Source organism: Herpailurus yagouaroundi, unplaced genomic scaffold (genome assembly GCF_014898765.1).
Source record: "Herpailurus yagouaroundi ecotype Mexico unplaced genomic scaffold, PumYag 139, whole genome shotgun sequence".
In the NCBI taxonomy this organism is placed as follows: Eukaryota; Metazoa; Chordata; class Mammalia; order Carnivora; family Felidae; genus Herpailurus; species Herpailurus yagouaroundi.
In genome coordinates this window covers 13791769-13802448 of record NW_024412394.1, presented here as the reverse complement: position 1 = coordinate 13802448, position 10680 = coordinate 13791769, and the positions used below count along the sequence as shown (strand labels likewise).

The 10680-nt window shown below is 44.4% G+C and overlaps 1 protein-coding gene across 3 annotated transcripts in view; it reads right to left on the bottom strand.

The window, feature by feature from the left end:
* Positions 1-1120: 1120 nt before the first annotated feature.
* Positions 1121-10680, bottom strand: part of LOC121029552 (adhesion G-protein coupled receptor F2) — a 46777-nt gene continuing 37217 nt past the window's right edge. For all 3 annotated transcript variants that reach the window (XM_040473715.1, XM_040473716.1, XM_040473717.1), the window contains 3 exons: positions 7829-7888; positions 5326-5402; positions 1121-3873 (listed from right to left, as the gene is read on the bottom strand). In XM_040473715.1, coding sequence (XP_040329649.1) covers positions 5355-5402; positions 7829-7888 — 108 coding nt within the window. In that variant the 3' untranslated portion in view covers positions 1121-3873; positions 5326-5354. The remainder of the gene's footprint in view (positions 3874-5325; positions 5403-7828; positions 7889-10680) is intronic.

The window sequence follows — 10680 nt, the reverse complement described above, 5'->3', positions numbered from 1 at the left end:
CCTACCTTACACCAAAGAGATTTTTGTTTGACTTATTTATTTTTTAAATGTTTATTTACTTTTGAGAGAGAGAAAGACACAGAGTGCGAGTGGGGGAGGGTCAGAGAGAGAGGGAGACACAGAATCCAAAGAATCCAAAGGCACAGAGTCTGATGTGGGGCTCGAACTCACAAACGGTGAGATCAGACCCTGAGCCAAAGTCGGACGCTTAACCAACTGAGCCACCCAGGCACCCCTGTTTTACTTTTTTTTTTTTTTAATCTTTTTTAATGTTTATTTATTTTTGAGACAGAGAGAGACAGAGCATGAACAGGGGAGGGGCAGAAAGAGAGGGAGACACAGAATCTGAAACAGGCTCCAGGCTCTGAGCAGTCAGCACAGAGCCCGACACGGGGCTCGAACTCACGGACCGTGAGATCATGACCTGAGCCGAAGTCGGACGCTTAACCGACCAAGACACCCAGGCGCCCCTGTTTTACTTTTTTTTTTTTTTTAATTTTTTTTTCAACGTTTATTTATTTTTGAGACAGAGAGAGACAGAGCATGAACGGGCGAGGGGCAGAGAGAAAGGGAGACACAGCATCGGAAACAGGCTCCAGGCTCTGATCCATCAGCCCAGAGCCCGACGCGGGGCTCGAACTCCCGGACCGCGAGATCGTGACCTGGCTGAAGTCGGACGCTTAACCGACTGCGCCACCCAGGCGCCCCCTGTTTTACTTTTTAAATAACCGGCCAACAGTTGTTACTGAGCCTCAGGCCACGGCCACGGGAAATTCAGACACAGAAGGTAGTCTCCACTTGAAGGAAACGTCACATGGTTTGACTTCCGACAGGATAGACAATTTGGCTTTTCTTCACCACCAAAACCCACACATCCCAATTCTAGTGCCTTCTATTTACATACCGTCTCAGCCAGAAAATCTAATGCGAACCTGCTTTTAAATATTATGGGGGAAATGTTGACAGTAAGGAGAAATAAGGGAAAGACAGTTTGGTTACATCTTTTTGCCATAGTGAAGATTAAGGAGGCCATGAAATAGGTGAAAATAGGTCATTTCTACCGAGGTTGCTAATTAAGCACCGGGTCATTGGGAATCAGAAAAGCCAGTATCATCAAACCTTTGGTTGTGCAATCAAAGGCCTTTATTGAATACGTTCTGTGTGTAAGACGCTTTGCTCTGCACTTTGGGCGTGCAGAAGGGAGTAACATAGTGAGTAAATAAAGTGAGTAATGCCCTCCCCCCAGGTTTACAGAATGATCTGAGAGAGAAAATATATGTACACCGAAAGGCTAAAAGTAAACAAACAATAAAACAGTAAATACTAAATCTAAAGTGCACGGCACAGATTATAAATATTATAGGAAATCAGGTGAGGACAACCAGCACTTCTGGCTGGACTCTTCAGGGAAGAGTTCACAGAGAAGGCAAAAAGTAAAGCAGAGCTCAGACATGGTGCACCCTCAATAGAACCCCATGATGTATACTCTTTCTCAGTCAGGGGACTCTGTGTTACAACCACCACGGTAACACTGAATGAAAGAATAGTCTAATGGTAAGCTCGGCAGATTTTGCTGGCTGATACCCTCGATGTTGAACAGACCGAATCAAATGCTTCATTCTTTTATTGAGAAGTCAGTGAGCTAACTTCCATGAGACTGTCACTTTCCAGACTCATGCAAAGGGCCACAGTTGTGTGTTTGCTTGGGTTTGTGTGTGTTGTGCGTGTCCGTGAATTCACAGGTACTCTAATAAAATTAAACAGCTGACACTGTAATGGCCAAGTACTATTCTAAGTATTTTATCTACACTTATTCATTTAGTCTGTACAACACCCCTATGAGGTAGACTCTACTGTGTTCAATTTATGAATGAGAGAATCAAAATCTAAGGAATTTAAATAACTTTCCCAAGGATCACCATGTATCGAGTATCTAACAATGAATCTGCCTTAGACACTCTTAGCACCAATCTGTCCTTGAGCCACCTGACCAAGCCCCTTCCTCCGTGAGGTGTGAATAGGACATTGAAAATGTCTCCACTCAGGGTCTTCCAAAGTCAACCTAAACATGCGGTTCACTGACACCTTTCAGGAGGGGGCAGACCAGGTTGTGTGCTATAGGAGCGGAGGCACACGTTTTTTCAAGGGAGTTCCAAAAACTCCTGGAGTTTCTCTGTTAGCATCCATGGGCGCTTTCCTGGTTAAAAAGAATCCCAAGACAGAATATCTTCATTACGGCCGTCCCATCCTAGGAAGTGAGCACCTTGGAGCAGAATGTGCTCTCATACTAGATGTGACCGTCAAGTGCTTAACACAGAATACTGACGAAAGACCAATCTCTCTCTCTCTTGCTAGTGTTCAGAGTTCCCGTCTGCAAGATGAGGCCATTGGACTCCACCTTTTCTAAAGTTTATCCAGATTTCTAGTTCTATAGCTATCTAGTTTCATGAGCTTCTGTCCTCGCTTCAATACCTTGGCTCTGGGTAAGTCACGTTTCTTGGTACTGAGATCTTTGCGTTACGAAAACCAGGACTATGCCTGCCCCACTCCCTTCCCTTGGAGAGACTCTACAGAAATACCAGGAAATGTCAAATTAAAATTCCTTTCTGTCTTCATTTGAGAAAAATGCGATTATTGTCACAAGATAAGCCATGCCACTGGAAAGATGACTTATTCTCCAGGTTGGTGTATTTTTCTCCCTTTGGATTGATTTCTTTATTGTATTTTTTGTTTTTTTCAAGCTTCCTTACTTAGAGAAAGTTTTTTACAGTAAAAAAAGAAAGACGGAGAGAGACCCCTACTCATTCACAAGTGAGTCTCATTTTCCCATTTGTAATATAACATCATTAACACTGGCTTTGTGGTAGGATAATTAGGGGCTACTCGCTGCTTCCTTTTCCTTTATCCACTCATGTTGGCCTCATGCATCAGCCTGGGTGCTTGCTTTATAAAGGAGCTTTCTTTTTCCCTCTGAAGGGGCTTCTATCTATTGTACTTCTCTCTTTGTTTGAATGTCAAATTTGATTACATACAACATTAAGAAGATGAGCAGCTCTCTACTTGAAATATGATGGTTCCTCTTCCTCATCACTGGTTTCAGAAAACCATATTGTTGGTGAGGGTTAATCTTACATCATCAGAGTTGACAGCGTCCCTCGGTGGCTCCATGTCTTCAGGTGACATGAGTCCAGAGCTGGGAGCCTGCAGACTTGGGTTTCTAGCTCTGGCTTGAGCCTTGATTAGCTGTGGTCCATCACTCCAGGCTCCAGGCTCCTTAACTTACAATGAGCATCTTTCTGGTTCAAAAGCTCTATGTTTTTCACTTGTCTCATGGCCAAGTTGCCTCTAAGCCCAAGCCAGGCTAACCGTGTAATCAATTTAAATTTGGACAGGTGAACTGTGCTGGCAGTTGGATTCCTTTCGTACAAAGAACCAGCCATGACCTACTTAGAGTCAGCCCAACTGTTGGTGGCTATTCATGAGGGCCCCTCCCTTGGCAACGCACAGAATCCAGCCAGGTGACATCCTAGGCCACCTTTGCCAAGATGAACCAGACTCTCTTCCTGAGGATAAACATGACCCAACAGCATGGAGCTGGAGGCTCCACAAGACCAAGGCTCTGCAGCGGCCCACTGTGTCTTTCTGTCCCATTGTGGACGCCCGGCATGGCGTATATATACATTGATAGTTGGTGGGGAGAAATGTTCAGCATCACAGAGCAGCTTGGACAGAGGGGTCTTCCACCCTCCCCATACTTCACATCTTCCTCCATCAGCACCACAGCATGGGAGGCTTCCTTCATACTCCCCAGAGGCAAGAAGACAGGAGTTAGCACATTTTTCCTGGGGCTCTGCCATTCCCGGGATGTACGACCTTGTCAAGAACAGAAAACCACAACTTTAATGAACAGGTGGCAAGACCCAAAAGCCTCACAGCAACTACAGTACGGGCTCACTCTTTCTGGAACAATAAGCCCCTTTGGGTAGAGCCTCCTTGGCAAACGGAGAGTCTCTTTCTCTTAAGTCACTCTGGAATCCAGGGAACAGGCTGGTTTTCCAAGGCCTACAAATGCTGAGTTACAAACCTTGTCTTTCTGTAAGCAGGACCGATTCCTTTCCTCTTGGAAAAGACCCTTTTCTTTGTACAAGGCCCTGGGCTGCCACCGAAGGTCTCAGCCACAGAGGCTCATGGGAGCTAGGAGGTATTGGGATGGGGGGAGGGGAGGGTCTCTGTCTATGTATCTGAATGCCTCTCTCTGCATCTGTCCTCATTTCTATCGCTGTCACTCAATGTGTGTCTCTGAGTGAGCCTCAGTCTCTGTGTATGTTTCTGTTTCTTTCTGTGTTTTCTGGGTCTCTCTCTGTAACCGCTGGCTTCTCTCTGTATCTCTCTGACTCACCGCAAATGTGGGCATCCTGTTGTGGGTGTCTCCATCTCTCTGTCTGATCTTCTCTCTCTAGATCTATAGAGACCTGGACACAGAGGATTGGAAGACTTGCCTGCACATGTCCACATGTCTGGGTGGCTCTCTTACGACCCAGAGTCACCACGCCCCTCGGTGTCTCTGTACTTGTTTCCCCTGTGACTCCCGTCTCTCTGTTTCTACATCTCTGTCTCTCAGACATTACCTCAAAAGTGAATTAACTTCTGCATTATCCCTGAAGCCTCTCACAGGTGGTGTTTACGATAATTCCTTGATCTTTCAACACTAGGGAACAAGAGGGGCCACAGCAGGATGTGTGGGGATATTATTGATATCATGTCCTGGGGATGGGGAATTAGAGAGAGAAGAGAGGCAGCAGTCATGTAGAGCTGTGCAAATGCCCCCCTTTAAATACACTCAGGCTAACTTACAACCATTCTCAGACACGCCTCACTGTTTTATAGCGACAACAAAAATTTCAGGAATGCAAGAATTAGAAGTGTGAATGTAACTCCAACCATAGCTAGAGGAGAATAGATTGTATAATAAGAATCCTTTCAATCAAAAAAAAAAAAAACATTCATGGTCACCTGGGTGGCTCAGTCAGTTAAGTGTCTGACTTCAGCTCAGGTCATGATCCAGAGGTTCATGAGTTCGAGTCCCACATCGGGCTCTGTGCTGACAGCTCAGAGCCTGGAGCCTGCTTCGGATTCTGTGTCTCCCTCTCTCTCTGCCCCTTCCCCCTGCTTGCACTCTCTCTCTCTCCTTCTTTCCCTCTCTCTCAAAAGTAAATAAACTTAAAAAAAACAAAATTTCAAAAAAAGAAACATTAAAAAAAGAAAAAGAAAAAACATTCTTAATTACAATGTCATGAATTTGGGAACCCCTTCCTTTGCACTCACCTCCCAAGTTAGGAGTATAGCCGGCTGTGTTAGCTTGGCCCTTTGGTGGGGTGACCAGAGAAATCAGTAGAAAGATTCTGTTGATGACAGAGGCATAATTGCATTTATCATTGTTAGTCTGTTTTCAATTATCACAACTAGTCAAAGCACATAGAGAACTGTGACCCACAGCAATTTATTTCATCCCTTCACTCTAACCCCCTCCTTCTTTATATTAGCACTGCGTACAACACAGGAACAGGCCCGTGTGAGAGATCCCCCGGCTCCCACCTGGCCTGGCTCCCGGTCCTGAGGGGTCTCTAGTTTGGGAGGGAGATGGGGAGAAGGCAGCTGAGTGGCGTGGAGAGACAGAGCAACACTAGAATGCCTCCTAGCCCTCAAATAGCTTTTCTCAGCAGGCCTGCTGGAATCTTCCATGATACAGTCATCCTTTTATAATGTACCTGAGTCTAAAAGATCCTCGTGTTTTAGGTAAATGTTGCTTAAGATGCATCAGCTCTCTGGTGAAATGATTACCGCATGAGCGTGGACTAACTCACCTCACCGGGTATCAAAAGAACACATTTCTTATCCTGAGTTTGGGGAGCTGGGACTGATGCCCCACAGGCAGGTGTGACAGGGGAAAGAGTTCAGCCTGGCCTGTAGGAGATGGCTACACGGGGAGCAGAGGTCTGCAAAGCAGGAGAGAAGACAGACAATAAGCCCTACTTCCTCTGAGGAGGGCTGATAAAACCGACTTGGAACAGCCTACAGCTAGCGGGAAGGGGAAGGATTTTAAGACATTAGGATAAATTTACCAAGTTCCTAGACCAGTGGTTCATAGCCTTGGCAGCTCTTCGGAATCACTGGGAAACTTTAAAACAAACCAAAAAAAGTGACAGGCCCTACTCCCTGCTTTAAATTTTCTTGGACATACGTGGTATTTTTTAAAAGTTCTCTAGATGTTTCTAAGGTGCAGCCAGCATTGAAAACCACTGACTCAAACAACCAACAAACTGGTAATAAAGTTCTGGGTATAATCCTGACTTGTATTTAAGTACAGACACAAAGAGAAGTAGGCCAGATGATCGGAGAGCAATTCACCCCTGTGGTGGCTGAATGGATCAGTACTAGAAATGCATAAGGAAAGGAACAGTGACAGACTGGAAGCGACTGGAAGAGCCAAGCCTCTCCTGAGAGCTGGGGACAGACCCAGTGAGGTGGTAGGGGGATACTTATACCAGGCAGACTGATCGGGGAGGCAAATATGTACAATGCTAGGTAGGGTCTCAGCATCGGCTACGTTAGAACCACCCGGGGAGCTTGTAAAACTCCCAGACACATCGCAGACCGATCCAATTAGAATCTTCAGGCGTGAGACTCAAGCAACATTTTTTGAAGCTTCCTAATTGATTCTGATCTTCGGGTCATGTTGAGAACCACTGCTTTGGGTAACTATTGACGTTCATTCTCAATAAAACTTAGCTTTTGAAAATTTCAGCTGGAAAAGATATAGAGAGGTCAACAATCTGCCAGGTTTGGAGACCAAGGACCAAGTTTAGGTAAGAGTAACAGGAAAGGAGACAGGAAAATAGGGGGAAGAGAAAGGAGGGAAGATAAAAGGGGGCCTAAAGAGGAGAGAATAGAAAGGCAAAGGACATATAGGGGGCCAATGCTGCTACTCAGGGCCATGGGTACTAGGTCTACAGTGATGGGGCACCCCTCTCCATGCACATCTCCTGCAACCCAGTCCACGCAGGGCGGTATAGATCCCATCCGATGTTGGCATGGGAAACTCTAGATTGCCTCTTCTCTTGTGACTCGGTATGTTCCCTGGGCCAACACGGATCCCCTCGTGCTGCCATTTAAACATTTTTTAGTTCTTCCCTCACTCAGAAGAGCTGAGGGAGCGAACCTTTGCATAACAATACGTGATGTCTACACTGTAGGAAGTGAACATCAAGGAGAGGGCCTGTGGGCTACTAAACTGTAGAGCCTTCTCCACAACACCGCTGAGCAGCCCCGAACCTTCTCTTACAATTCCGGTAACCATGGCAGTCACCCTTCTTGAAAATCAAGCTATGAGGAAGTTCTTTGTGGAGGGTCAGAATTTGTTTCCCTGGACTTTCACACTGTGGATGTGGTTCAACCGATTGGAGTCATGGAGAACGAACAGCCTATCACGGGAAGCTGAGATTTTCCCTTCTCTCATTTCCCTGCCTCATCACAGGCTTGCTCTCCAGCTGCATGGTTCGCGGTTTGTCCCTCCAGGCCCCCTCCCGACCCCCTGCCTGGCCACTCTCCTCTAAATGCATTTAAGTCTGCTTTCCTTTCTTTGGATGTGGTCCCATCACTCCGGAAAGAATCTGAACAGCTCAAAGAGGTGCTCCCTTGGCACTTCTGAAAAACCCATACCACAGAGCGTTAAGGTGCTTGGCTTATTAACAGTCCATACGCCAGAAATGCGAACACTGTTGTCATCTTGTCAAACGTCTACATGCAATAATGCACATGAAGGCTTTACCTCTGAGATTCTGGAGATCCATTTTGCAGAAGTTACTCGGCCCTTTAAAGCTTCTCTTATCTGGATAGAGAACAAAAGGGGTTAATAATTTAAAAAATTACGAGAGGCCATCACACGTGCCGGGGCCTGGCGAACACTCTGGCAAGGGAGGGCCTTACCAGCTGGGTCCTGTCGGTGGAACATGGAGGGATCAGGAACTTGGAGGAGTGGTTCGGGAAAAGGTGGAGAGAGGGGGAAGCACAAGGAAGATGAGGCTGGCACAGGACACTCTTACTCAGGGGCCTTCAACATGAACCCAGTGACTAAGAAACACATTTTGCCACGGGTTAGAGCAACCTTTGACTTAGCACTGGGAGTAGTTTTTTTTGCAGCCCTTGAATAGTTGAACATTTCCCATAGCTGCCAGTTATGTAAACCCTGCTTTCTAGAGGTCAATCCAAAGCTAAAAAAAAAAAAAAAAAAAGAATCTTATGCAACACGGCAAAAGCCCGTGGAAAGGAGAATAATAAGAATAATAAATAACAATTCTATTTTGTTTTTTAAATATATATTAAATAGATTTAACGTACATATAAATATGAAAGGTAAATCTATTTAATATATATTCAATACTATATAATATATGATGATATATTCTTTATTAATACTAATGTAATATATAATATAAATTAATAGAATATTAATATAGCATATTAGTGTTAAATATATTTTGTTTCTTTAATTGTATTTTATTGTATATTTATATTTTGTCTTGAAAAAGCACTTTAAAGTCCTTTTCACACCTGCCATCTCATTTTTTCCGAAAAACAGTCCTGTCAAATAGGTACTATTATTTCCATTTTATAACCAAGGATATTAAGTTCAGGAGATGAAGGGACACCAAAAGTCAGCTGACTGCTGAGAAGAGCCAAAAAGTCAGTTGACTGCTGAGAAGAGCCAAGACTTGAGTTCATGTCTCCTGACTCCAGACCAACCTGTCATTTTCCCTCAATCTCTCTGGCTGAATGCAGGCAGTGTCTTCTTGTTTTTACTCTATCTTCCCTTCTGCTTTACAAAATGCTACTCATCTTCCAAGGCCTTATAGTTCTGTCTTGACAGTTAATGGATGCCAAAGTCCTCCAGCTCAGAGTGACTTCACCCTTCGCAGAAAACGTGATATTCTTTGCCACACACAGGCTCCGGAGAGGAAGGAGCACCCCCTGGGGTTTGGGGGCTGTGCCCTCAAGGGTCCATGGGGATCTGAGAAGACATACTGGAGGTTCTCTTTACAATTCTTTCTTTTTATGTTTCACAGTGTGCAAAATACATACTTTGTAAATTAATAATAAACACATCTGGGGACACATGCTCACTGTTTTTTACTGATGTAAAAATTTGACTACTGGCGTATACAGCTTTGTATCAATTAATCATGTATGGTCCTGTGACATCTTTGAGCCTTTACCTATTATAATTTTAAATATAAGAGGTTTTGATCTTGATAGAAAGTTGTAGGTCTTAGAGTTCTTTGCACATCTCATAACACCTGGTAAATCAGTAAGAAAAAATGTTGGGGCTGATGCTTTGACAACAATACTAGTTGTGGTATTATGGTTAATAAAAAAAAAAAAACACAATCATACGGTATGTAACTGTGTACACCTTAAATGCTTTGTGTGTTTTTTCACTTGCAAAATCACATTGGTTCTCTACCTCATCTAGCAGAAGAGGCAGGAAAATCATCATTATCTCTACATTCTGTTTAGGGGATCTGGGTTCCTGAGAGTGAAGGACTTCCCAGTGTCTCAGAGATAGTACATAGAAAGACTGAAACACTAATACTCTGCCACCTCTAAATAATTTTTGTTAGGTTGATATGGTATCCTCATAACAAAATGAAAGGATCGGTGTGAATTGCCCCTTTCACAAACCCCAGACATTAACTTAATAATAGAATAGCATAGATAAAAAATTAATTCATTAAACACCCCTGCAGGGAAAGTGTTTGCATCTACATTTGAGAGGGTGGCTTGCTTTTCTCACTCCAGGAGGCAGGGGGTGAAAGAGGGTGATCTTAGAAGGCTGGGTAACCATTTGATATTTTATTCATGTTTAGTTTTTATGTGTTTTCACCACTCACCACCTATACACACTCATCCGTATTTGGGAAATTCCCTTCTCTGGGTCCACCTCTATAAAGTAGAACTCACTGTCCCAACTTCCCTTGCAGCTAAGATGCAGCCATGTGACCTGGACTCAGCCAATCAGACATGTCAGTGCAAAGAAGCAGGTGCCAGGGGGCCCCAACAGGCAGGGTGAAGGTGACCTCCAAGACAACAGTAGCAGCAATTCTAGCTTACCATCTGCTACCTGACCTTGGCCTGGCAAGCTGTGCTATCTGGGCCCAGGAAAATGAGGAGGAACATTGGTTCCATGCTATGGATGGGGAACTGTGCCTGGGATGTAGTCTCCAAGGCTCTAAGCCAGAGGGACTTCCCCAAAGATGATATTGTAATATTTCTTGAGTCCTCTTTCTGCTTCAACTTGTTAGAGTGGGTTTCTGTAGAGATCATGGGCAAGTTTAACCACTCTGAGTCTCAGTTTCCTCATCCATAAAATGGAATATAAGAATACCCAAGTTGTTTTAAGGATTAGAGGTAATGCACATAAAATGCTCAGCTCTGTAAGAGTTTGTAAGATAGATATTACTTCCATCATAAAAAAGAGTGATGCCCTGTTTGAGTGTGTGCACAAATGACTGAAGTCAAAGATGCTCAGTAAGGGGTCTTTCCAAGTGAGGATTCCAGGGCCAAATACAGTTAATGCAAGAGGAGGAGGAGAAGGAGGAAGAAAATGGGGCGGGGGGGGGGGGG